This window comes from Zosterops lateralis, assembly GCF_965231275.1.
Source record: "Zosterops lateralis genome assembly, chromosome: 2".
Taxonomy (NCBI): Eukaryota; Metazoa; Chordata; class Aves; order Passeriformes; family Zosteropidae; genus Zosterops; species Zosterops lateralis.
Window position 1 is genome coordinate 25724611 of NC_139763.1, and position 26397 is coordinate 25751007.

The 26397-nt window shown below is 38.4% G+C and overlaps 1 protein-coding gene across 3 annotated transcripts in view; it reads left to right on the forward strand.

The window, feature by feature from the left end:
- The window catches only part of ARHGEF7 (Rho guanine nucleotide exchange factor 7), a gene marked incomplete at its 5' end in the record, with an annotated part of 117363 nt that overhangs the window by 39421 nt on the left and 51545 nt on the right, over nucleotides 1-26397 (forward strand). For 2 of the 3 annotated variants that reach the window (XM_083854879.1, XM_083854881.1), the window contains 4 exons: nucleotides 6881-6965; nucleotides 11228-11358; nucleotides 13812-14013; nucleotides 23086-23174. In XM_083854879.1, the coding sequence (XP_083711005.1) occupies nucleotides 6881-6965; nucleotides 11228-11358; nucleotides 13812-14013; nucleotides 23086-23174 (507 nt within the window). Of the gene's footprint in view, nucleotides 1-4664; nucleotides 4726-6880; nucleotides 6966-11227; nucleotides 11359-13811; nucleotides 14014-23085; nucleotides 23175-26397 lie in introns of those variants that run through there. The other variant, XM_083854880.1, reaches the window with a different exon arrangement.

Sequence of the window (26397 nt, forward strand, 5' to 3'; positions counted from 1 at the left end):
GAATTTATTTGAGGGTACTAACTTGCAGCGTTGCAGTCTAAAAACAGATTTGGAAAGCTTAAGAAATTGCATAGTTCATCTCCAAAAGGAAACATAGCATTTCTTTGTGGGTTTTTTTTTTTTATGATATTTTTGCTTGTGCTGATGAAAAACAGGTTGTGTATGTTTAGTTTTGGCAATCTTTAGAAGTTTACTTTGAAGCACTTTCTTAGGTAAAATGTTTAGTATTTGAAATTAATGCTCTGTACAATTCTTAGTGCTTTGATGTGTCTCGTTTGGGCAAAAATTCTGGAAAGCTTTAGGACTCTAAAACAGGGTTTTTAACCTTTGTCCTCTTTGGATTTGTGTTTTAAATGTGTATCTGGATGCATGCACACACAGATGTGCACACAGACACTACGAACTTCTATATACATTTTTACAGCTGGTTCAGCTTGTTTTTGTAGATAACATGTTATGTCTTAAAAGTATTATTAGTTGCAGGAATTAAAGCTTTCTAGATGATGTGGTGTTTTTAATACAGTTAGGTTTTTACTTTTGGGGAACAGGTTTATATGAGTAGCAAAATTTATTCCAGGCCACCTCTTAAGTTTTATTTATTCTTTACCGCTGATGTTTCTCTTGTGAAATGTTACCAAATGGCACAGAGATCTTGTACTGCAGATCTGTTCTTCCAGTTATTTGCAAACCTTTCCTTTTATCTTACTCTTAGTTTTTGAAACATTTTTTTTCCTTTTCACTCTCCTTTGTGCTGTACAGTGCTACATTTGGGCAACAGTATGTTTCGTAGAGATTTCCAGAACATTTGTAATCATCTCTTCTCCCCTCACCCCTTCCTTCCCTCTTAGTTGTCATAGTTCCCTGCTTTTCTTATCTCTTCTTTTACTGCTGCAGCTTTCAGATGATAACGCACAGCTCGAGCAGCAGCAGCTGCATAATAGCTGCAGCACCACTTAGAGCTGACCTAATGTGAGAATAAATGAACAAATCTGTGATTTGCATGTGGGCTTACCTACAGGATCTTTTTTTCAGCTTGGGCATATTAGGTGTCATCACTGGAGAGTGAACCATGGATGGCCTCTGTGCTTTCCTCTGGCCAGCTGCTGCAAGGATTGTGCCACACCGGGGGTGGTGGCACAACAAAGCAAGGTGTTGGGATTCTTAGTGGTTCCTGTGAGCACCTGTTTCTAAACATGAGTTGCATTTTTTTCCTAATCTTTCTTTATTGATGCTACCGCGGCCAGAAACACCGCAGTGTGTGCCGTAGGAACAGGTGGAGTGACACGTTGTGGTGTCACGCTGGGCTTTGTCAAAGCCTCCGGCTCATTTCCTCTCATTTCCGCCGGCTGAGCGAGCCAATGTTCTCCTAATCTTCTGCACGAGAGGCCCGAGGCTGCAGAACGGAGCTGCAAAGTGTCCTGCTGGTTCAGTACACACACCCCAGGGGTTACAGCTTATTTTGGGGCGGGCTGGTGAGGTTAGCAGCAGCTGCCCTAGCTGTGCTGTGCAGATGCCTGGGCTGCTCTCAAGTCAGCTCTGCAGCTGCTGCAGTTGACGATGCAGTGCTCTAAAGAGAGCTGTCACCTATTTTTGTCAGATGATTTAAGCGTTAATACTCACTGGGAATACTCCACCTGTGTATATTCAAGGCAGTAGTTTTGCAAGTAAAAACATTCCTATTTTACGCTGTTTTACTCTTAACCAGTGTGTGAACTTTTCTTGCTAGAACTGTTAGATACAACCTTACTGTTCCTCTGCTGGTTTAAGGATGAAAGCAAGTTAAGGTTTGTAGAAGACATATTTGAAGAGAATGTGTGTCAGAAGAAAGCTTGGCTGAAGTACCCCTGATTTCTTTCCTTTCTCCAGCTGTAGGCCTTGCTTCATCAGGTGATGTACCTTTATTTTAAAAATACTTCCTCCATAACTGGATTCTGACTTTAAGGTCTTGAAGGAGGAAATAAAATAGCATGAAGGTTACATGAGGCCTTAAAACTGAGTAATTTGAAGAAAAAGATCTTGCTGCAGGCTTACTGCATGCTGTAGTCTCCTCTCACCAGATGTATTTTCAGCTTTATTTTCTTACTTCCTTTTTCTTTCATCAAGTTCTCTGTAGTGTTTTTTTGTTTGTTTGTTTTCAGTACTTACTGATTGTTGCCAGGACACGAACGATAAGCATTATGTTAATTTTATTTCCTTATTGCTATTGGATGAGAAACACTGAACAAAAGTCTTTATACACTGAGGGCTAGTGGTTTAGATGACTTAAAATGGCCCTAATAATACATTCAGGTAGTTTTGAATGTCATGGAGTTTAAGCAGATCCATGCAGAGTTTAGTCTTGTTTAAAATCAGAGGGTGGATGTGGTAGTTGAAGAGCCAGTATGTGGATGATCTAAAGCATTTTGTTTGGTGTTGAAGAAATGTCAGTAATGGAAAAGTGAAAATGGGTCTCATGAAATGAGTTTAAAGACTGGCTTATTAATACACTTCATTATAGTTCCAAATGCAGAATGACCACCCAGTGTATATCTTGCCGTAGGGGTTTTGCTGCCATTGCTACTTGACCACATTCTGTAGCATTTCGTTAATGACCTGGAAGAGGTCATAAAATTGTTATCAATAAAGTGTGTAGCCAGTTGAAATCTGGGGGTAGAAAATGCATATGTAGTTGTGGGAAGCCAGGTTTGTGTATTTGGAATTAGTGTGGTGTATGGAAAGGGAAGCCAGAATCCGTGGGTGGAGATTACAATTGGCAGGCCATGGCAATCAGTGACCAAAAGTGCCAGAGTGTTCTTGAGTGTTGTGCACAGTGTTGTTTATAGGTCACTGTTAGCCTGATGTGGTCTGCCTTTAGAGCACAATATCCATCTGGGATATCGTTGTGCTCCAAGCCCATCCAGCAGCGCAGCCCAAGGCAGCTGCACTCTCACTTTTCCCTGGTGAGCTGGGGGGGAGATTGGGAAGGGTAGAAGTGAGAGAAGACTCCCCAGCTGAGATAAAGGAGGTGTAATGGGTATAGCTGAAGCTGTGCATGCCAGCAAAGCAGAACAGGGAATGAATCCATTACTTCCCATGAGCAGGCTGATGGATGTTCAGCTATCTCCAGGAAAGCCAGACTCCATCACTCCTAGTGGTAACTTGGAAAGATAAACACCATCACTCTGAGCATCACCCCATTGTCCTCCTCTCATTTTAATGCTTATGTGAGGCATATGTGCATGTGGACAATTCTGTGGTATTTAAAAACAAAGGTATGTTAGTTAAAGAATTTGTTCAAAAGATTTGGCTTAGCTGAGTCTTCATTTCATGTGATTTATGACAGTTTTATTCTTCTATTCCTACTAATGTTTAATCTGACTCTTAGTGGAAGGTAAGGATTGAATGAACAAGAGGGTGAATTTAGTCAGAGTCTCTGCAGAGTTATAAATTTTGTTTGCCTGCAAATCAAGGGCATATTGGAAATATTTTTTCCATAAAGCCTTGTTTAATGTCTATATATACCTGTTGCATACTGTTCAAGAGACAAATCTTAATATTTGCAAAGTAATACCTTTCTGAGTGTTTGTGGTTTTAGGTTTAAAGAGTTGTAAGGATGTGCAAGTTTGATTTCATGTCATGCTTCTGCTGTGATTAGAAAAGTGGGTTATGCCAGTATTATAAAAGGTAATTTAGCATGCAGATGTTATTTGGTAATATATTTGATTATAAAAATAGTTTGCTTGATATTTGGATCTCAAAATTCAGCTTTGATTTTTTGCAACTGAAGAATTGGGGGTGCTATATGGTACAGAGTGTTTTTTATCATCCAGTGTCACTGGATGAGAAGTTACTCTTTTTAACATCAAGATAAATTTTGAGAGTCAGTTCTGCAACTGATGTGTCCATAATCTTCTATAATGAAGATTACAGGCCACATGCAAGTCAGATTTCTCTTGAAAACCTGGAGTAGAATGTTTCCTCTGGCTACTTGATGCTCTTACTTTGTCAAAATTTTCAGAAATATTGTGAAATGAGCAAACCGCCAGTAAGATAGAAGAAACATGTAAGTGGTTGGCGGCAGTGGGAGAGTAGAAGGGGTTATGTGGTTTGTTTTTTGTTTTTTTTTTTTTTTTTTTTTTTTTTTTTTTTTTTTTTTTTTTTTTTTTTTTTTGTTTTTTTTTTTTTTTTTTTTTTTTTTTAAATTTTTTTTTTTATTTTTTATGGATTGTGTATTTCTTTGGTTTTTGGCTTGATTTTCTTCAGGGGTTCTTTTTTTGAGATAAGGGTTTTATAATCAAGAATTAGCCTCAAAGCTTTAGAACACTCATGCTATTTCCCTCATCTTTTACCTCTCTAGTTAGCTATTTCTTAAACATTTGCTATGTTAGGAGAAGATCCCTCTGGAGGGTGTCATGTCCCCCTCCCCCTTTATTGTAGGCTGCTGCCGAACATACTGGCCATGAGCTGCTGAGGGTGGCTTCCTGTCAGAATTGCTTCATGTAAAATCACAAGGAAGCAAATGTTTCTTGCATCCTCCCATTGTGTTGTTTCCTGTGGAGCAGACTGGATGCATGTCCTGGATACTGGTTTTTTATGGCACTATACGTGTTGGGATGATCCAATCAAATTGTTCTTGGTATCCCCTATAGTCTGAGCGTAGCAGGAAACGAGGCTTCCTCTCAACCTTTTGTTCCCAAGTTAGCCTGACTTTGGAAAGCTCTTGGCTCTATCGCAATCAGAATGAAGGTGAGCTTAAAATGGGTTTAGGGTTGGATTGTTTTTAAGGTTTTGTAAGTTTAAGCTATAATTTTTAACCTTTTAAAAAAGGTTCCCTTTTAGTCATTGTCTTTCTCCCTTGTTGTCCCTTTCTGATTCAGTTCTGGTTTCTGCATGAGCACCTGTCTTGTGTGTTTAATTTTTTAGGATCAGGGCTAGGCTTTTGTGAATCTGTTCATGCTTCAAGTTTACTTGTTTGAAAACTACCACAATAAGTGCGTAGTAACAATGGAAATTTCGCACTCTTAATGCTTTCTTGTTCTATACCAGCTTAATTTTTTTCCCTAACTCGAGCAGTGGTTAAGCTGATCTCCAGCCTGGTTTCGACTTTGTAAATTATGCTGTTAATGAAATGTATCGTGTCTTTTTGTTAAATCAGATTATTTTTTATTTCCTTAATGCCTTTTTTTGTGTACGTAGTCTTTTAATCTTCCTTGTGTTTGAGGAAAAGCCTTACAAAATTCATATCTAGGCAATTCCCTGGTGCCTCTCCTTAAAGCTTCAAATAACTAAGAGAAATAATTTTAAATTATTTGTAGTCCAGTGGAACTTGTTGAAATAGTTATTTGACTTAATTTATGTGAGCAATAACTGCTTGGAGTATACTGGTGTGTGGTTCTGACTGCTTGATGCTGTTTGTGTTGTGTGGCATTGCTTTTCTGAGCTGTGTAAATGCTACTCAAGCTTGAGATATGCTGGCACCTGTACAGCCCAGCGAGAACTGCTGCTTTCTGGGGCCAGAGATGATCCTCAGTCTGAGGGGGGAGAAATGAGCATGTTAATGTATGCAAGTACCTCAAATACTGTGGATGCATTGGGAAGTGGGGTTTTTTTAACTGATTAACGCGGTCGTTTAAATGTTTCCTAAACCTGTTCTACCTTTGCTGTGATATTACATCACCAGTCAGAACTGGTCTGGCAGCCCCTTCTGTGGTTACTTTCATAGCATTTGTTAACTTTTTTGCTTCTCTTGGGTTAAACTAGACTTTCTTTGTTCCTTTCTCGCTTCTCCCCTGGGATTATGAGTTTTTCCTCTCCTGTCTGTGAAGGCTGTTTTCTGGGGTAAGGACTTTCTGATAGTGTCTGTGGGATGGGTCTGTTATCAGGAAAGTGAACAGATTTTTGTTGACTTTTTCGATAAAAACTGCTACATTGCAGAAAACTAAATCTCTTTCTGTTTCTTAAATCAGTTGGAAGAACTGTAGCAGCTGTCTTTTATTGTCAGCTTTCTAGTCTTGCACAAAGGAGTACTGAGAGTCCTTTCAACCTATGCAGAATCTATTGCAAGAGCTATGGTTTTGAGAGACTGGATGAGTGTTTCCATTACCTCAGGCAAATATGGGTTTGTGGGGTTTTTTTCCTTTTAAAAAAAAATGTCCTCTTCCCCAAAAAATCCAGATGTTTAATGTCATCACCAGTGCTTGAAAGTTGCTGGAGTGTTTTCTGCAAGATAGTTCAAGGTTTGGATTGCATTACCACAGTTAAAAATAAATAATTTAAAAAACCCCCAAAAAAACCCACCAAAAAACAAACCTCTCTTTTCATCTGTCCCCTTCCCAAACCTCATCCTTGATCTTTCAAGCAATTCAATTTTTTAAAAAATTCATTAATGTTCAGGAATGCTGCTTTCTTCTGTATCTTGTTAAGAGATACCATGTAGATTGTTGTAGTTCTTAAAGTAGTAAGTACTTCTTTTCATAGTACATTATGAAAAATCAGATACAATGCCTGTGCACTGCTACAGAAAAAGAAGAGTGTGTCAAGGGTAATGGTACCCAGTAACTTTTTTTTGGCCAAAATGTGTTAGGAAAACTTCTTTTTCTGATACTTGTTTTATTCAACTTTCTTGTAACTTAAATGATACTTGATATTGTTACTTTCTCTGTTCTTCAGTTTTTTGCAAATGCAGTTGTTGCTATATTATCTTTCTATTTGAAAGTGTCATAGTTTGTTGGGTTTTTTACTTTAAGGAGAAAAAAACCCACCAAAGTTTTATTGGTTCATAACATCCACTAAAAGACTGATGCCTTGATTATGCAATAGCTTCTACAGTTGTGATTTGTATGTACAAGCTCAAAGGCTTGTTTCTATGACTTAACTACATATTTTTTTGGGTTTTTTTCAGACTTTTGATGCAAATGACCTGTATCAGGGACAGAATTTCAGCAAAGTTCTTAGCTCTCTTGTGGCTTTAAATAAGGTGACTGCAGGTAAGTAGACTGCTCTGTCTTGTGCTGGCTTACTGCTACTTTCACCTTGCATCTATGTGTATTTATATCTGTGCTGTACCCATGATGAGGTGAACATATGCAGCATTTTATAAGAGCTTTTGTTGAAGTTCATGTTTTTAAAGCTTTGCAGTGGCTGCTCTGGGTTCTCTAGTCCTGTCTTCTGGAAGATTTGTGGTAGAGCTGAGGCTAAGCCTTTAAGCTGGAAAGCAGTATAGAAAAAAGGCTGATTTTTTAAATTGGTTTGTTTTGGGTTTTTTCCCTCCACTACTGAAATACTAAACATGCAAACTTTCCCTCCACTATTGAAATACAAAACATGCAACAACTAAAGTTGACTTTTGCTTCATTCTGTCATTCTCCTATTTGAACAACTTGGCAACATTTTTGCCCTCCCCAGCCTACATTTCCCAGCACTATCCTTTCTTGCCAATAACAAAAGGATATCCAACATCTTTGATCCCTTAAGTTCCATATTTCATTCATTTAGCAGCTGTAAGTCATGAACCACTCACCTCAGGTTCTTTGGTGGGAAGGGAGAGAGCTGTAGAAATAACAGACAGGTGAGAGGTGTCCATCCATCGTTCTAGGGTGAGGCTGTGCTAAATTATGCCAGCTGGACCCTGGGACACTCAAGAAATGTTAACATCGGCCCTTTTGGTTTCTTCCTGTTCCACCATCAGCAGCAAGTGTCAGTACTGCCATCAGGTCCAAGTCTGAGAGAGTCTAAAATTGAACCATATGTGTCAGTTTTTGTGCTAGGAAGAAAAGGAAGGTGATAGAAAAGTCAGTGATGCATAAGTCTTGCTTCATTTAATACTAATGAGATAAGTATATTGTCACATTTATAACACTTCTCTGGTCTGTTTCAAGAGAGATTTTTTGGTTTTGGTGGCTTATTTTTTTTCCTTGCAGTAGAAAGCACCCCTTAAATTAAAGTTTTACAGCCAAATCTTACTTTTAATGAATGGGCATGGAGTAATACTATTGACGTCTTTGAAGCTGTTTCGACCAGCTGGAGTTACTGTCTCTCATCTCAAGTGAAAGTGCAAATGCAAACCAGTGCAGTACATCTTTAAAAGTGCTGTACACTGGCCATTGCTGCCTTTGTTATTGTTGAAGTGGAGAAGTGTGGCTGTTTTGTCCAGATGTGGACTAATGTCGATTAATGCCCAGGTCAAAAAGACACAACTGCAGCTGGGTAGAGGGGACCTGGGCTGATCCCTTTCACTGTGGGGGCATGTGGTGGTAGTGGTATGGAAACCAAAAATCAAAACCACATGCAAACTGTGCATTGTCTCATTTCTAGGAGCAAGCATAAACCTTCTTGTTCTTCCAAACAAATTTCATTAACTGGGTAATTTTATAGCAGGTATTTTAGACTCTGTGTCTCTGCTCATTGGAAGATGGCTTTCAGATCCCCATGTGGGTCTAAAGAATTTCAGGCATACACAGGTTCTTCTGAGACAGGTCTTCCTACAATATGAGGAATGTGAGTAATGGGCCTGATTACTGATGAAAGACTTCTGTGGGTTTTCACTCCATCAAAGTATTAATCTCTGGCGTGGTGGGATCAAGGAAGCAGTTGCTGTTTGTAGACAGATGAGGGGAAAGGAACTGGTATAGGAAAGTTGAGATAGGGTTTTACAAACACTGTAAATCTTTAAATGGATGGAAGAATGAAGCTTGTGAGGAAATTACCAGATTAGATTTGTTAAACATGCACATTCTGTTGCCATTCAAGATTCTTGAGTTTTTAGAGTTGATTTTTTTTGACAATAATACCATTGAGAAATTCATTGAACTTGTTTATTAGGTATTTTAATAGAAACTTAACGGATACATGGAGTCTGCAAGCCTTTTAAATGTATCAACATTTCAGATAGATTTGAAAATATTCAGATATTAATGGTGAAAATACTTTCAATTTGCATGTGGTTTGTTTGTAATAATTTTGTTTTCACCTCAGATACATGCAGTTTCTAATTAAAGACTAAAAAGATGCTCTTTGTTGGAGTATTAGCTCTGGTGCTGTGAAACAAGAAAATTTCAGGAATCATTCCACTTAAATTTTAGAGAGTGTTTTAGAGTTGCCCAGAAGCTGCACTGTCATAAGTCAATCTGATGCTGATTTTCTAGGCAAACTATATCAAGGTGTAATTCTGGATTAGGTGGCTGTCTGTCCTTGGACTTGACTGCACTTAGGAAACATAGCAAACTGGACATGGAGATGTTTAAGGTTACTTTTAATCCTTACACTCTATTGGGTAATGATGGTTATGGTAATTTAAAGGTGTCTGGGAGCATTAGAGTTAGCCATATAGATAGTTATGATTTGTAAACTAAGCCCATAATCCAATCCCATTTCTTTCCTGGTATTCTGTGAAAACATGTAGTGTATGACCTTTTTGTTATGGATCATAATCACCAGTGTTTCTCTTAATACCATGGCCTTTAAATGCTTTTAGGAAAGCAGTTTCACAGAGTGTGATGTGTTTTATTACTTCAATGTGTAAGGATACTATGGATACAAAATACTCAATGTGTATAGTTCTGGTATTGCATTACTTGACTGGGGAGTGTAGATTTATAGGTTTTTTTTTTTAAAGGATAGTGATATTTGAAGGATATCAATGAGTCATTTAAAAAGATGCAACAGGGAAGGTGTTTTTCTCTCAGTCACTGCAGACTTGGATCATCTTTTGTCAATACTGCTCTTTGTTCTCAGTCTCAATTCCTTTGCTTCCTCCTGCATCTCTTCTGCTGTTGGATGCTGTGCTGAAGTTTAAAGACTTGCCAGTTCAGATGAATTGAGTTTTCTCTTCAGGTTTGTTGTGGAACAGGAGATACACCTTATTCACTGGTATCCATAGATCTGAACCCTTTATATGTTATTTCCTTTGGACAAAAAATAATTCGGATTTGCATAATCTTGCAAATTGTGGTCTACTTCAGTCTGAAAGTAACTATCAGGAGACCACAATTGTGTGCTTACCTCAGTATGGAAAAAAAGCAAACTACTGAGAAAGAGAGTAACAGGCATAAAAGCCAGGAGAGCAGTTGGGAGTCTTGTATAGTGTGGTGAAAACATCGAGGTTTGGGACAGAAAATACTGTATTGCTTTCAGGGCTTCTTAAGCTCTGATGCTCACTGAGTAGTTTCCTTATATATGGAGAACATAAGAAAAAGAAATTACTTGCCATGGCTTGTGCAAAGCTGTGCAAGGGTCCTGGGAGCAGCCCATTCCTGGGGCTTTGGCTGTGAGAATGGGGGACGCTGGTGCAGCCAGGAGCAGCCCCTGTTCCCTTGTAACATGGGCAGAGGCTCCCAGCAGGGCTGTGGGAGGCTGCAGCCAGCCCTGAACTTGGCTCTTGAGAGCTGATTTTGGTGCAGCCCCTGGCTGGCTGTGGCTCCTAAGCCACAGGACACACCCCCCTTGTTGGCTGGCAACATCCCATCCCAGGGAGGTGCCAGCTCAGTGTCCCTGGCTGGGGCTGCCCTGGTGCCCCCAACTACCCCACTCTTGGTGGAGATGGTGGGATGAGCCTGTCCTGCTGCTCCCTCAGTGCCTTCCAGCTCACAGGGGAGCCCAGCAGCCCCTGATGGCCCACAGCCCTTCAGGTGAATGTATCTCATGGGTGTGCTGCTCAGAAGAGATGAATGGAAGAAGGGAAATGTTTTGGGAGGGTGTTGTTTACTTGAGAAGCAGCATTTTCTTTTCTTCTATTCCTAGTCCTCCTTCCAGAAAAGAAAAAATAGCTTAGTTAGAAAAAAAAAAAAAAAAAAAAAAAAAGGGATGAAGCAAAGGAATGTAGGAAAAAAAGACAGTGGAAGGAATGTCTTAATTGAGAAGATGGGGGGCTGTGGGAAGAGCTAAGAAACAGATGTGGCTGGCTTCACTTCAAGCAAATTTTATGCATTCAAAATTCTTGCCTACTAGCTAAAATGATGCTAGTTAATTACCTTTAAATAGACTGGTAGTGAGTACGAATAGAGAAATACAACCCTAACCCTCCTCTCTAAACAGGCCAAGTAGTTTTCTTGTCTGTGTGGGGAAGAAATTGTCGATGTCTCAGGATTTTAGATTATTTATTGCTATCATTTTTTAAATCTTGAATTACTGAATAACTGCAGATATGTCAAATCTGCTTTAAGCCTGTGAATTTTACAGAGGTAAGCAGAAGTTATAGATGCAGACTTTTAAAATTCTAATATTTGCTTTTTTTTCCCCCACCCTCCTACAGACATAGGGCTGGGCAGTGACTCTGTATGTGCACGTCCCTCATCTCATCGGATAAAATCCTTTGATTCTCTGGGATCCCAGTCTTCACACAGTAGAACTTCAAAACTCTTTCAGGGACAGTATCGGAGTTTGGTAAGTTCTGGAAGAAGAAACCATGCTGTGGTGTGATATTTTCCCCCTCCCCCTTTCTTTTCCCCATTTTTTAAAAGAGGAGTTTTGTAAGTAAATTATAGTGTAGCAAAGTAACTGTTTCCTCTCTTTCAGTTCTGTGTTTTTAGCCTGTGAGTTTGTTTTTGCAGGTTTCCATATGATGTTTCAAAATGCATGCAGCTTTTTGTGAACTCTTTTTTCCTCCTTTAGTGCTCCATGTTGTCAGCATGGACAGTATCTTCCTGGATTTATCTTTTTCTTTTCAGTGTAAAGGACTTGATTTTCCAAAGGCAAAAATCTCATTTTCTCTCTGAGTTTAGGGGTGATGATTGAAGGTTATTCAAACCTCTGTGAAGGTGATACTTCTAATGTTGGCAGTAGTGGCAGTTGTTCCTGTTTTCTGTTATATTTCAAGGTTGATCCTTCAACTTGCCTTTGGGTAACTGAGTCTTGTGGTCTGTTGTTTTATAGTACAGCTGAAATCAGGGTTGCATACCTCATGGAAATTGTGATAAAATGTGTTTTTAGTCACTGAAGGTTTGCAAGGAGGGTTCAGATCCCAAAGGAAAGCTGCTTCATTTGTGGCTTTCTTAGGTGTGGTGTAATGTGTTTTCTCTGGTAGCAGAGCCTGTGCAAGCTTTTGCCGTAGGCCACTAATTCGAGCTCCTGTTCTGCTGTTCACAGCCCACTCAGTTTTGCAGATGCAGTGGTTGGTGGGACTAGCTGTTAGCTGGATCATTGAAGTAATCAGAGTTTTCAGTATTTCTATCACTTTGGTGATCTGAGTTGCTCTGTGCAAAGTTAGAGCAGAGAAGTGCAAGAAGGAGGGGAAAAGAGCTAGTGGCCAAACTCAGGAAATTCCTAGTTTGGTTTTGTTGCTATAGATGATCTGTTTGGAACTGTTCTCACCAAGTTTGTACTCATTTCCTCTGCTGGAAAGCCATACTGGCAGAGCATAGGGTTTGTAGTTGATCTCACTGTGCAATGTTTATGCTTATCTTGTGGCTGTTTTACATTTACTAAACAAAAATATTTTCTCTTCTTGAGCAGAGAGGATGAAAGCACATAATGTAGAAGCAGAGGACAAAGGCAGAGGCACCTGTTTGAAAATGTGCTGATTTAATTGTCAGATACTGGGACTTAAACTATCTTGGGGCTTTTCTGCATGTTTTCAGAGTTGTTTCTGCCCTCATTTTCCTGTAGTTTCTCAGCTGCTATCTCTGATGAAAGTCATTTTGCGTTGTGATGCAATAACATGATTTCTGGGGTTATGAATTAAGCTGACATGTTGTAAATTCCTAGTGACAACATGCAGTCTTTTCATCACCTCAACTATATAGGCAACATGTAGGTGAAATGCTTCTTACTGGATAGCTGACTAGGACTGCTTACACAGTCATTTTCTCACTAAGCTACTGTCCAGGTATTGATCCTTAGTTATGATAGAGACAAACACGATTTGTAATGCTATTCTCTTAGTTCCAGTGCAATGTTTTTTGAAGTTGTCCAAGTATTATACTTTTTTAGCATAAAGGTTTGGCCAAACTCTCATGAAATGCTTGAATGGTGCAGATAGCCAAAGCTGACATCTAAGGACAAAATGCTGAATTTGAGAATCATTAATTCTCATTCAAAAGACTTATTAGTTACTTTTAGGAGCATTCAGATGTTAGGACAGAGTGATAATCTGCCTTCACATCCATGGTAGGGGATGAGCATGCATACATAGCATATGTGGACAGCTGCAAGTCTGACTACTGCAGGCTTCCAGCTTTGCTAACCTTGAGAGAAATTTGGGAGTACTTGCTCAAGGTAAGTTGCATAACTCTTTCCTAGGTTTTGTGAAAGAACACTCCTTTATTGGCAGGCCATGGAGACTTGTACCTTCAGCTGTGAAAGCCACCAACCTGATCTGTTACAGGAAAAAAGAAAAGGAAAAGGTTTTGAGCTGCAAACTCTCTATATAACCAAAATTAAATTAAACCAAACTCAGTTTCTCCCTCCTCGCAGCACAGAGACTTTTAGGAAAAAACTCTCTAATGTACTCTCTAATGTAAAAAACTCCCTCTGTGTTTCTTGGTAGTTGTCAAAGGCAGTTTCAATTTATGCTAGTTATAGAAAATGTGTATGTTTATTTTTTTTTTTTTGTGAAAGCAATCATTTTTCTCATTTTAACTCTGTTAACCCCTTTGATTTGAAGGGGCTGTAATAAGTAAAATACATGCTCCCATGGCTGATAAAAATCTGTAGATTAAGAATGACAGAAATACTGGAAATGCCAAATTGCTCCTTGTAAAGGCTTTTGAGTAAAAATGTCTGGGGACTGTTGTATGTGGAGGAAAGGCTATTTCCATTTTATGGACATTTCTGTTTTGCTCATGGAAATACTTTTTAAGTCTCTAATGATCATTTTATTCTTTGTTTTCTCTTACTAGGACATGACAGATAACGGCAACCATCAGTTGGTGGTGAGAGCCAAATTTAATTTTCAACAGACAAATGAAGATGAACTTTCTTTTTCAAAAGGCGATATGATTCATGTTACAAGAGTGGAAGAAGGAGGCTGGTGGGAAGGAACTTTAAATGGAAAAACAGGGTGGTTTCCAAGTAACTACGTACGAGAAATTAAATCAAATGGTGAGTTTTGAAGGGGAGAGCATGTCTGCAGAAATTCTTGCTTTGTGTACAGGTTGATGGTTGGTTGATTCATTAAAATGCTTTTTGTTTAAACTGGATTTTATTTACTGAATGTCATTCACAGCAATGATTAATGCTCAGGAACTTGCACTTCCCCACCCCAGTTCACTGTATAGAGTGGATTCTGAATTAGCAGTAAGCGTGCAGAAAACTCATTATTCTGTTTGCTTGTCTGTCATGTTTGGGCTGCTCTCACTTCCTTGGCCTGAATTCCTAGAATTGATTTTGACTCAGATGCTGACAGACTTTGAATTGGTGCTTTGAGTTTAAATAGTGAGAGATTTCCAACAAAAACAAACAAACAAACAAAAACAAAAAAAAAAAACAAAAACAAAAAAAAAATCATGAAAAGATCCCTAAACCAAACAAAAAATTACTCAATACGTCCCATTTCTTAGAAGTAAACAACTGCAAGAAAGAAACCCAATTCTATCAAAATTTACTTTTGAAAGATAACGTATTTGTGATTTTTCTTTTTCTTTCTTGTTCACGTGCCTTCAGCTTTTCTTCATACCAGCTTCATCCATCTGCTGAAGTTTTATTTTGGACTTTATACAGTCAAAGTGCCTTCTGTAAATGTCATCTGAATATCAGAAGTAACATTCCTTTTTAATCCACTAGGACATTGCTCTGGGTTACATAATTTCTGTGTCTCCTTTATTTCCTTTTTTTACCCCATGTCTTTCCTTGTCTTGGCTTATTTTCAGAGATTAGGGATAAGCCTGGTAGGATAAAATTACCCAGGGTCTCTGGAAGGTTTACCGCTGTTTCCTTTGTTCCAGCTCCAGTGAAAACACACATCTTTTGGGGCTGTGCTAGTCTTTGGGATGGCTTTTTTTTTCCTCTTTTCCCCCATTATGAGGCAGCTATTCAGATGTCTTATTGCAGTGAAGTTGTGGGAGCAAAAGTCCATTTTCAAATGCATCTTTTCTCCTTTGGTTGCATCCTCTTATTTTCTTCCTTGATTTAGTATCTCCAGTCTGTTGCTGCAGAATGCTGGTCTTAGGTCTTCAGTTTCATTGTCCTTTTCAACCAACTTTTCTCAAACATAGTCACAATGTAAGACTTGGCCTTTATGTTCTTTAGAGATCTCTTAGATGTAGCTTATCCTGAGAAGCAATTCTTGAAGCCTGTTTTTGGTTTGTAGTGTTGTACCATCAGCCGTGATGACCCTCTTGTCTTGTTATTCATTTAAATCATTGCTGCAGAAATCTTGTTTGGATTTCATCAGTTTTGACCCTTCCAACTTGTGGAACCTGGGTAGGCAATTAAACTCCAGAATAGAAATGCTTTAACAGTGAACATGCAAAAACCAGAAGTTGCCAGTAACTGGAATTAAGTGGTTCTTGTTTTTATTAAATACTGCCCTTGGGTGAAGTAACTCTTCTAAGTAGGAAGAGACAAGCTGTAGTGTACCAAGTGCAGCTTGATGCTTGTGATTCCTTGTAACCCTCTCTGGTCCCTGGGGCTGACATGGTTTTTGCCTTCTTGCCCTCAGAAGAATTTTCTCCCAAGTCTTTTTCCCTCCACTGATGTGTGTTCTCTGCCTCAATAGTTTGTCCCTTCTGGCTTCTGCAAAACTTCTTGCATTCTTGAACCACTGTCTCAAATGTTCAGTTTCTTCTATGGAAGTTTCTTCTGTTTGTGCCCATGCTTTTCTCAGGAAGCTTAGTTCATTGACTATTACAAAGTCAAAATGACTGAGCTGTAGCTCACTAGCTTTCTCTGTTTTCCTCCTCCATTTTAAAATTACTGTGTTTGCCTTTTTCCAGTACTTTATGGAACTTCACTTGTCCTCTCTGGTTTCAGATATGGATATAGCTAGTTCTCTTACTATCAAATCAGCACCACAGGTACTGTGTAATTCATCAAATAGTGATTTTAACCTGCTTTTATGCATTTGTAGGTATATGTTTGACTTGTCTGAAGTTGACTTTTTAATTAGGTGGATGGGGGGTGGTAGAAGGAAGCATGACATACCAAGAGCTTCTTAGTGTGTTAGTAACTGTGGAGTTGCAGATTCGCTTTACTCCTTCATGTATGTATGCATCCTGTGGAATGCTTTGATGCTATTACCCTCATGACCATGTTAGTTGTATTTTAAATGGTGACCTGTCTTCTCCTGCTTACTTCTCCTTTTTGTGCATTTGTGGTCAGTGTATATACTTGTGATATTTGCGCCATGTCCATTTGCATCCACTTCTTCTGTTCTTTCTTTAATGTGTTGCTAATTTTTAAAGGAATTACCATTCTTGTGAGCCTTTTCTGCTTATGTTGTTACTAGTGGGATGACTTCTTTATCCATACTTTTAAGTTTACTGAATTCTTCTTGAAGTCCATTGCTGTTTCTGTTTTGGACACACAAAGGACGAAGCAGACAGCAGCTGGTCAATCAAGGAAAGCTCCAATTTTATTTTCTGACTCCATGTTTTATACATTTTTGTCACAGGTCAAGGATTGGCTATACAGGTTGCCCCCTCATGGACCTTGTTGGTCAACATCACCATCAATCATGTAATTTTGCTGCACTGTTTTTTCATTTTATTGGTTATTTCCATGAAACTTGTTATGAATATTTCTATTCTCAACTGAATTTTGCTTTATGGGTATTGTTGACAATCCTAGAGAGAGGGCTTTTCTGGAATTTTCCCTTCTCTATCCAAATGCATTGCCACTGTCTCGTGCTGCTGCACTTTCTCTGTTCTGCTGTCCTTGTTGAAACAAGAACATAATGCTGTTTGTTGCAAAGCTCTGAAGTTACTTGAATAGGTGGGTGTTCATGAGAAGCTTCATCTAGGTTATATGCAATTTCTGTTGCCTTCTCGTGTCCCTGCTCTTCTTAGTTCGTCTTCATTAGGAGAGTTGACATTTCTTGAGTTGATAATCTTACACTGTCCATTTTTCTTGACTTCCTAGTAGCTATATATACACCTCACTTCAGGATTTTCCTAATTCAGAAGTATTTGAAGTGCCTTTATACCTTAAGCATGAGGTTGAAATATAAAAGTGCTCTTTTTTGTCTTATGTGTTTTGAAAGTAGTTAGGAAAACTTGCAGCCTTGCTAGCTCAAATTCAAAATATGTTTTCTGTCAGTGTTACAATAGGTTGATTTTTAAAAAAGATCCAGATAGGATTGTTGAAGTACACGCTCTTGATTAAGGTCTCTATGAAAAAAATGTTCATCCTAGACATCTCATCTGTTTACAGAATATTCTGTAAAATGTTCTGGCAATTGGGAGTATGACTCTACAATTCTTTCTTCTGAAATGTAAATATTCTTCTGAATATTTACAGCTGAAAATACTGTAAATAGTTAGAAATTCCATATAGGATGGTGCATTATATGGAGAGCTCCCAGGACATGACTAAATAAGCTCCTGGGTTTCACTAAATTAAATATTCTGCTGTAACCTGGCTTCTGCAAATTGAGTAAAAGAAGAAGTGAGGGAAGTTTCTTATGCATGTGTGTTTTTCTTTTAATTCACACAAACTTCATAGGCATTACATGTTTTGATAAGTGGATTTTTGTTCTAAATTAAAATCCTCTAGTGTAAAAAAACCTGTAGATATGTAATCTTAGCTTTTACAGTGGCTCTGAAGTTACATATTCAAGAAAGGGAAGAAAGAGATGTGTGGCAATGGAACTGTCTTTGCCTTCATTGATGTCTTAAAGAGTTTAGAAGAAAAGTAATCTGCACTACATAAATTGCACCAGCAGAGCATATCACATTATAAGGTATCTCGCAGTGGTTGTGCCCTGGTTGTAGCTTGTTTGTTTAGTTGTGCCTGAGTGATTAGCATTAGCACACAATGCTAATACATGTGTGAGGTGAGCTACCAATTGTTATAGGACACATATTGAGATTATTGAGCAAAGCACAGTATTTTGTTTTCTTAGGCTGGACAATGATTATTTTGGGGGGAAAGTAAGTTTGGTTGAGATGGAAAACTGTTTTTGTTTTGCTTTTGAGTGTGTATTTATTATGTCCCTCTCACTGACCCAACAGGAAAAGGAGGTTTTGTTTAAAGTTGTGATAGTTATGATTGAACATGTAAATATATATTTTAAAAAGGTAGTATTTTCTATTCAGGTACATGCCTTCACTGTGAGCTTCAAAAAAAAAAATGGTCTGTTTCTCTCTCCCTCCCCCCTGTGCCTGTGTTTTCATTTCCATTTTCAAACCCTATAACAACTTACATTTTTAAATGTTCTTTGGTTGCTAGTCAGGAAGTACTTTGAAATGAAAGGATTTTGTTTTTATCCTGCTCTACTGTTACATGTGACAGAGGGTAAAAAATAATGTGTAAACTTGTTAAGACAGTGTGGCCTTGTTGAGGTTGTTTTTGCTTACATAAATTGGAACAGGAAGGGGTGAAGGTGTAGATGGAGTCTTGTCTCTTACAGTGCTGCTTCTGTCTCACAGGGCAGTTAGAGATTTGGAGACCTAGTGTTGAGGGTTCCCTTGCAATGAAAAGAAGAGTGGTTGGCCAGAATGGGATGCACTTGCTTAGCTATTCAGTTAGTTAGATATTAATCAGATTTTTTAAAAAATCACATGGTCAGTTACTGAGTTTTATCCAAGCATAATCCCTTTAAATGGCATGAGATTGCACAGGAGGGAATATAGCTTTGTAGAAACTACATTTGATATGTCACAAACTTTAGTCTAATTCTTTGCAGAAATTAATGTATTGTTACTGTCCTGGCATCTGTTAGACTTTCTTGACAGTTGTTAGTATCAGGCCCAGTGCAAATTACAGTGATAGTGTTTCTTTTGGTTGGATGTTAAAAAGTCAAAATCAGTGTGGGGAAAAGGTCAGAATATAGTGGAGAAGTAGAGTGTCAGCTGTTTCCATCTTGTGGTGTGTGAGGGAAGGAGAAATTACGCTTTTGACTTTGGGAAAAAAAAAAAAAAGGAAAGGAAAAAATAACTAAAAGTTATTTCTCTCTCCAACCATGTACACTCAGAGGAGTATTGTGTTCACTTGTCAAGTGTAACTGTACAGACATCAATAAAATATAGGTTGGGACCAGTGACTACTGTTGGGGCAGAAGTGTTGGTAGTGTCTGTATTGCAGAGTGGAGCACTGCAGCAGTGCCTGAACCATCTTGAGAACTGGGAACAAGTTTGGGTCTGCCCTTCTAATGCTAGACTTGAACTGGTTAGCCTGGGAAGATGGAGCTTGCTTTTAGCACTTTGCTGATAGGGACCACATAGCTTTTGTGGTGTTCTTGCTGGCACATCTTTCCTCCTCTAATACAGGATGAAATAGCTCAAATTGGATTTTTTTATCCAGATTATGCACCACGGCACAGAAATCGCAGAAACACGCAGGGGTGTTTTTGTAGCAGTAGAGTCAAAGTGCTTTAGTAGAGTATCTTCTGAAGGGAATAAATACTCTGGGGAGTGGCACGAAGTAGAGTGTTGCATGAAAATGAATATGGCATAAAGTGAAGACATGACAGAAGAGACAGAATGTGGGAATGTCAAGTAATTTGGAGGCATGTAAGTTAAAATAGAAAGAAACAAAGTATTGGGAAGGATTGGGCAAGTGGTTCTTTTTACAGCCAATAAATAAACATTTGTAAAGAATAAGATAACTTGATTTTAGGGAGTTTGTGGCATCTTATGTACTACTTAGGGAAAGGTTATAAAAGGTATACACTGAAGAAAATTATTTGATGGAAGAATAATGTTAAAAAGCCTTTGATACCTTCATTCTCCACCCAAAGATGATCTGTTAAGTGAAGTCCATCTGGTTTATCACTAGCCACTAGACAGTGCATTATCAAGTGTGGCTGAGGGCAGTTGAATGCAATGCTTTGATCACAAGAGAGATGGACAGTGGTAACTTGGTTTCAGTCACCAGCAGGATACCATCTCTCCCCACACTTGAGCGGATTCCTGCCAGCTTTGGATTTGATCATATGCTGAGCCATTTTCATTGTGCTTCAGTGTTAATGTAAGGAGGTGCACGTTGTAGCTGGGAGAAAAGTGGGGAGATGCCAAAATCTTCTATGTGGGAAAAGCTGGTGCCTGGCTCAGGTCACTTTCTTCAGGGGCTTTAAGAAATATAGTCTGTGGAGTGGGCAAGGTGTCAGGGTTTTGCTGATGATTCAAAAACCTATGGACTTTTAAAAAACATAGTGTGCTGAATGGAGGGGGTATCTTCTTGAAATGTTTAATAAAATACGCTCTGTTTGCAAAATACTCTAATACTTTATTACCAAGGATAATAAATGACACTTAGCATAAACAAAATGATTTCTTATGTGCAAGATCAGGATTTTCTTCTGTGTAATGCATTGTGCAATAAGCTAATTGCAACAAGACTGTTTCTTATTCCTCCTTATGAAGCAAGGCACTGCTTGGAGGCAGAATACCAGACATGATAGACAGCTGGACTAATTTGCTGTGTCTGATTCTGTGTTTCTGCAATAGAAATGGCCTTTACATTTGAAAAGCTAAATGTTGATTATGGCCATTCAGGCAAAATGATACGAATATGTGATTGTTTTGTTTTGTTCAGTCTTTAGATCTGAATTTGAACATGTGAGTGTCTCTGATGGATAACTGAATCAGCTGAACAGCTGGCAATATAAATGACTCTATGTTTCAGCAAAAAAAAAAAATCTCCTACTTTCTTCAGCAGCTTAAGGGGAGAGGTATTTTTGCCCCCTTTAAGATAACAAAGAGCCAGAATTCCATGATCAGGCAGATTAACAATGGTCAACCATCTGTATTATGATAAATTCAGTGACAAATATTTACCTTTATCCTTAAATAACTCTGGTTTCTCCTTTCATGCTTTTTGGCACATGATTAATAAACCTTTAGATATTTAGTGAACCTGAAAGTCACTGTAAATTGCAGGATAAGTCCAAGAGCTTCCACAGAGAATGAAAGTAAATTACCATGTTTGTGGGAATGACATAATTTTTATACTAATTCAGTACAAAGAAAAGAATTTTAATTGTCCCATATAGAGTAGCATTATAGGTAAATATATAAATGAGTAGCCATACATATGACGTGATTTTAGGTTCTCTCACACTGAGTGTTTGATGCAAATCTGCTTGAGTTTACAGCTTCATTCTAAGGGGCTGGGAGGAGTCCTGCCATTTGGAATTACTTGGCTGTCTAGCAGAGCACGTATGGATTGCAGGGCTGGTGACGGAGAGCATCAGTGTTCCCAGCTGGATAACTTCTGGGTCTAATGGTTTTTGTGCTGTGCATCAGCTCAGATCTGTTGTGGGGTGGGTAGGCAGGGGATATTAACCAAAAGGGTTTTACTGTCACCCCTGAATGTGGCGAGGAGAATATTTTTTTTTTTTCTTTGCTCATGTTTGGCAGTTTTAAGACTGTATTTTATTTTTAGATTAGCTTCTTTAAGGGGAGTTTCAGTGCAATATAGAGCAAATCCCCTTAAAGATACTTGTATTTGTGTGCTCATGGGGTCTGAGCTGCCCTTCATGAGCTGGTAGCTAAAGCCTCTGGCTTGCCAGGCTGTCCTGGTACTGGAGATGAAAGGGTGACCTGCACCTGGAGTCAGTTTGCCTGAGATGGCATCATCCCAGCTGCAGCTGGGAGCCTGAAGAAGCCCTAAATTGCTCAGGAGAGGCTGGTACCACAGGGAGTGTTCTGCTTATGATGATGCTTCCCTGGTTAACTCTGTTGTCCATGAGAATTTTCTATAGCTGGCTCTTAGCTTGGCTGACTGGGCTTCTCCTGGAAAAGTGTTTGAGACTTGCATAATTTATTGTTAGCCTGAGGTATCAGGTAAACTAGAGTTAAATTATTCATATATCTTTATTAAAATGTGTTTGAAACAGGAGCTTGCTTTTAAAATTAAGGTAGAGCCTTCAGTAAGTATGTTTTGGTGATGCTTCTGTGGTTTTGTTTGGGGCAGTTCAATTGACAATTTGCTGTTTTATAGCTTGGATGTAAATTACTCAAATGCTTATTTGACATTTGCATATTAGACAAGACTGATTATTTAAAAAACGTACAAAAATAGACAAATCAAAACACCAAAATGTCCTGATAAGCATAGTCTCACTGGCATTCTCAGTTGGTTAAGTGCACAGTCAAGTGTGAGAGATCAAAAAGAGATGCTCTAAATATTACTTGCTCTTTCTGCAGCATGCAGCATGTTGGTTTTGATTTTCTCTCACCTCATGTTTGCTCCTCTGTGATTGACTTAGAGGAGTGGTAGTGGTGGGAAGGAAGGCTTTAGGAGTGTGTTTTCTCTGCCTCTGTTATGGGCCACCACTTGGGTAACTCTCAGGACTGTTATTTTGATCTTGCAGATTAATGTTGTCCTAGGAAGAGCATCCATTACTGAGGGATAGATTCCCTGTGGGTTATAGGAAGGGTTTATTGTTGTGAAGGACCCTGTTCTCAAGTGCATAAGCATTTTTATTCTCTACTTCATTAATAACAAAAGATAATTGTTTTAAAAGATGATTTTCTGGGCATAAGGTAAGTCACTTCACTAGTGTAGTGTTTTGAATCTGTGTTTTGAGACTAAGTGTAATGTCTCACCTCTGGAGTGTTTGACTTTTGATTGGTCATTTGCTTTCACAGAGTTCATTAATTGATATTAAAACTTAATACTACTTTTGTTTGAAAGTGCGTATATGGTTCAGAAATGCCTGTAACTGATTTTTTTTTTGTATTTCTTTTTTTCTGCTTGTTTATTTTTTTAATTGTAGTCTTTGATGACATCTTGTTTTTAAAAATAAATTTGAAAAAGCAAATTTTATTAACTGACTTTCTGGTTCCAGGAAAAAGAATGGAAGTTTTTCTGCTTGCCTTCAATGAAGCTAGAATTTCATTCATTGTGAACATATTGATTCTTTACCAGTAATTTGAAGTACTATTATGTATGTTTCTCAGTGAAGCATCATTTTTACTGTATCTTGATAAATATTTTAAAGCAGCTTGTTTGACCTCTAGTGTTGAGATGTGAAATTGCACCCCATTGACCCCAAAATATCTTTTATTTCAGAAAAACCAGTCTCCCCCAAATCAGGTACCTTGAAGAGTCCACCTAAAGGCTTTGATACGTCTGCAATTAACAAAAGTTATTACAATGTGGTGAGTGATCATTTTTTCTTTCATCTGAGCTGTTACATACAGTAGCATGTCATTTAACTAAATGCTCTTATTTGCACAAATAAAAAGGCAGTCTTGCCAGGAAGTACCAAAACTAGATAGAGGTATTGATGGATTCTTATATAAACAAGATCATTATTAGTTTAATAGAATATCGCATATGTAGATTCTTAAACACGCTAGCAAAATTATTGTCTCAAGTAAGTGAATGATTGGCATTTACGTAATATGTTCATTTTACATGTTTTGCTAATTGTTAATTGCCTTTTTCTCTCCCATCCCCCACGTGCCATCAATATTCTCCAATCACTATGAAATACTGAAATTCTGCTGTGTTAAATTAAGTATATTTTTGTCCTTTTTGTTGAATAAGAGATCATTTCAAAATGTTTAATTTGCTTACTTTGTACTCATGCTTGTAAATCAACTCTGTTGTTAACTTAAGGATACCCACCTTATACTGGTGGATAAATTTCACAGAAAGGCAGTACAGGCAGAGTGAGCCTTTAGCACACTCCCAGGAATTCTTAACCTGGTACTCAGACCTCTTTAGGAGATGCCTTTGAGAAACATATCTAACTCTGTCTTTAAGCATGGTGTAACCATGTTGAGAATTATTTCTTTATTGAGTAGATATATTGGGAAGCAAAAAAGCATCTTACTGTTTTTGTTAAGCACTGCTCCCTGCTGGCGTAAAACCACACCACAACCTTTCTTTCCCTTTTCTTTGAGCAGCTGTCATGTGTTTTCATTTTATATGTCAGTTTTTAAAAAGTATCATAAAGCATCATTTTCTCTTTTCATCTTGTGTGGTTGTGGCATGAATAGCACCTGGAAGAACAGAGGTGTTTTGTCTATAGTCCCTAATTGAAAGCTATGAAGCAATCTCCTGCTCCTCCATCTGGCTCTGTTCCTGCCTCTGCCAGTAGCTGCAATTCTGTGGAGAAGGGAAGAGGGCTGCAGTTCCTTGGCTACTGCATCCCACAACTGCTGGTCACAATAGAAAGTATCTGGGCAGGCACACCCTTCCCTCTAATATCCAGTGACAAAATAGTGGATTGATAGAATTTGTTTTTGTTTTGACTGTATCTCTTTATAGTGTTGTTTTTGTTTTTTGTTTTGAAGTTATTATAGTGTGTGGGTGCAAATTTGAGAGGTTAAAATGAACTTAAGTGAAAATAAGAGAAAGTAAATGTTGAATTTGTTCAGGCATCTAAGCTATACTATACAATTTTGAAATATCACCTTTGGTTTGTGTCATTTTTATAATTGTTCCCTGGATAACCCCTTTTAATCATGGAGGCTCAAGCTACTATGCTTTGAGAAATACAGCTGTGGCTGGCTTTTAAGGCAGCTTAATTAAAAACAAACAAACACCACCACCACCACCCCCTCCACCCCCTGCCCAAACCCTGGTGACCATCATATACCTACTCATAGGATTAGTTTGTTTTTCATCTTGCTCAGGTGCAACTTTCTTAGTACAATTAACCTGATGTAATAAGATGCCTACTGTTTTGGCCACTAGTTACTTAGTAACTGTTGATGACATTGTAGGGAGTGAAAATGACCAGTTCATAATAATATACAGATTATTTTATTATTAAATAGATATGGTTTCTACATGTTTTACATGTAGGTAAGACAAACAGCAAGCCCATTCACTGAAGTGAACTTCTGAGTTGAGTTTTTGTTCTGTCTCAGTACCTAAGCTGCAGATATGAGACTTCACTGTGCTGTGCATCATCAGTCTGTACTGATAACAAAGTTGAGGAAAAAGCAGAAGAGCTCCAAAAAAACTTTTGGCAACTGGTAGCTGAAAAGATGTACCTTGTCTGAAGGAGTAAATGTTATGATCTGTGTTTAAGGCTCTCTTGGCTAGCTTGAGTTGAGACTGGTACTCTGGAATATGTATTATTTTTGAGTTGTGGCTGTCCCCACATGGGGATGTGCTGAGACTCTATAGTTCTCATGGTTATTTATTGCTATTTACCCTAGGGAAGCAGGCAGCACCTGAGGATACATTTGTTGGACTGAGGACAAAATCAAAGGGCAGTTCAGAAAGTGGTAGGAGAGGCTCCCTTTCTGGGAGGATTGGGATAGGCTAAGGGGAAAACAACTAATGTAAAGAGGTGACTGCTTTTGCCATCTTCCTCTACTCTCTGCCCCCTTGTAAACATGTTCCTTATTTCTGTGGATTCATGGCTCTATCTGGAGTTCATGAGGCAAATCACATGCCTTCTAGTCTCAGTGTGCTTAATTGATTGCTCCTTGCACTACGTGTTGCTGACAAGACAGACATTTATGTGTGTACATTTGGCCTGGCTCAGGAATTCAGGTTAGTAGAGAATGCTGAGGTTTTGTCCTCTGTAAAATGGTACATGTCTGTAGTAGTGTGTAGTATGAACCAGAGTAGCGATGAAGAATTTTTCATGTAGAAGTAATTTAGTAGCCTATTACTGAAGTGGGTGTATTGTTGTTGCATGTTATTCCCTGAAGACGGAGCAGGCGTTTTTCTGAGTTTATTTTTACTTCAGATCCCTTGAGAGTTTATAACTTTTTATCCAGAATAAAATCAGGTTCGTTTACAGTTGCTTTGAGATTAGGTAGCTGTTCTAAAAGCAGGTGAAGAAATGGGAAAATTTCTCCACAGTTTTGAGTATTTGAATGACTTTGTTTCCTTCTAAATGTTTAAGAAGCAGTAGAAAGTAAACACTTCCTTTGAGGCCACTTTTTACAGTTGGATCAAGTTGTCTACTAAAGTTCATGTAAGTTTTTGAGGACCCTCAAGATATGGTATACTTGTGCAGTGCTTTACACTGCCTCTCTCAAAGGCATGTTTTAAGGAGTTCCTTATGCAAATTCTTGTGATCCAGGAAAATTACATACTGATCATGATTTTGCTCGAGTAGGTGATGTTTTGGTTAAGTGCCATACTACTATGATAAAATGGGAATATGCTACAGCAGGATCATGCCCAAATGTATCTCTGGACTCTGCCTTTTCTCTCACCTCTTTGGAAGGTGATCACCTTCATGCAGATAATTTTAAATCCCTTTTTGGGTGGTAGTTATGGCCTTAGGGAGAAGGCTGATTTTTTGTGTGACAGAATTGTTAACCATGCTTGAATTTTGTGTGCCATGTGATTAAGAGAGCTGATGCTGTATGAGCTCAGTTGTCTGTGCCTGCCATTCATCAGTGTTAC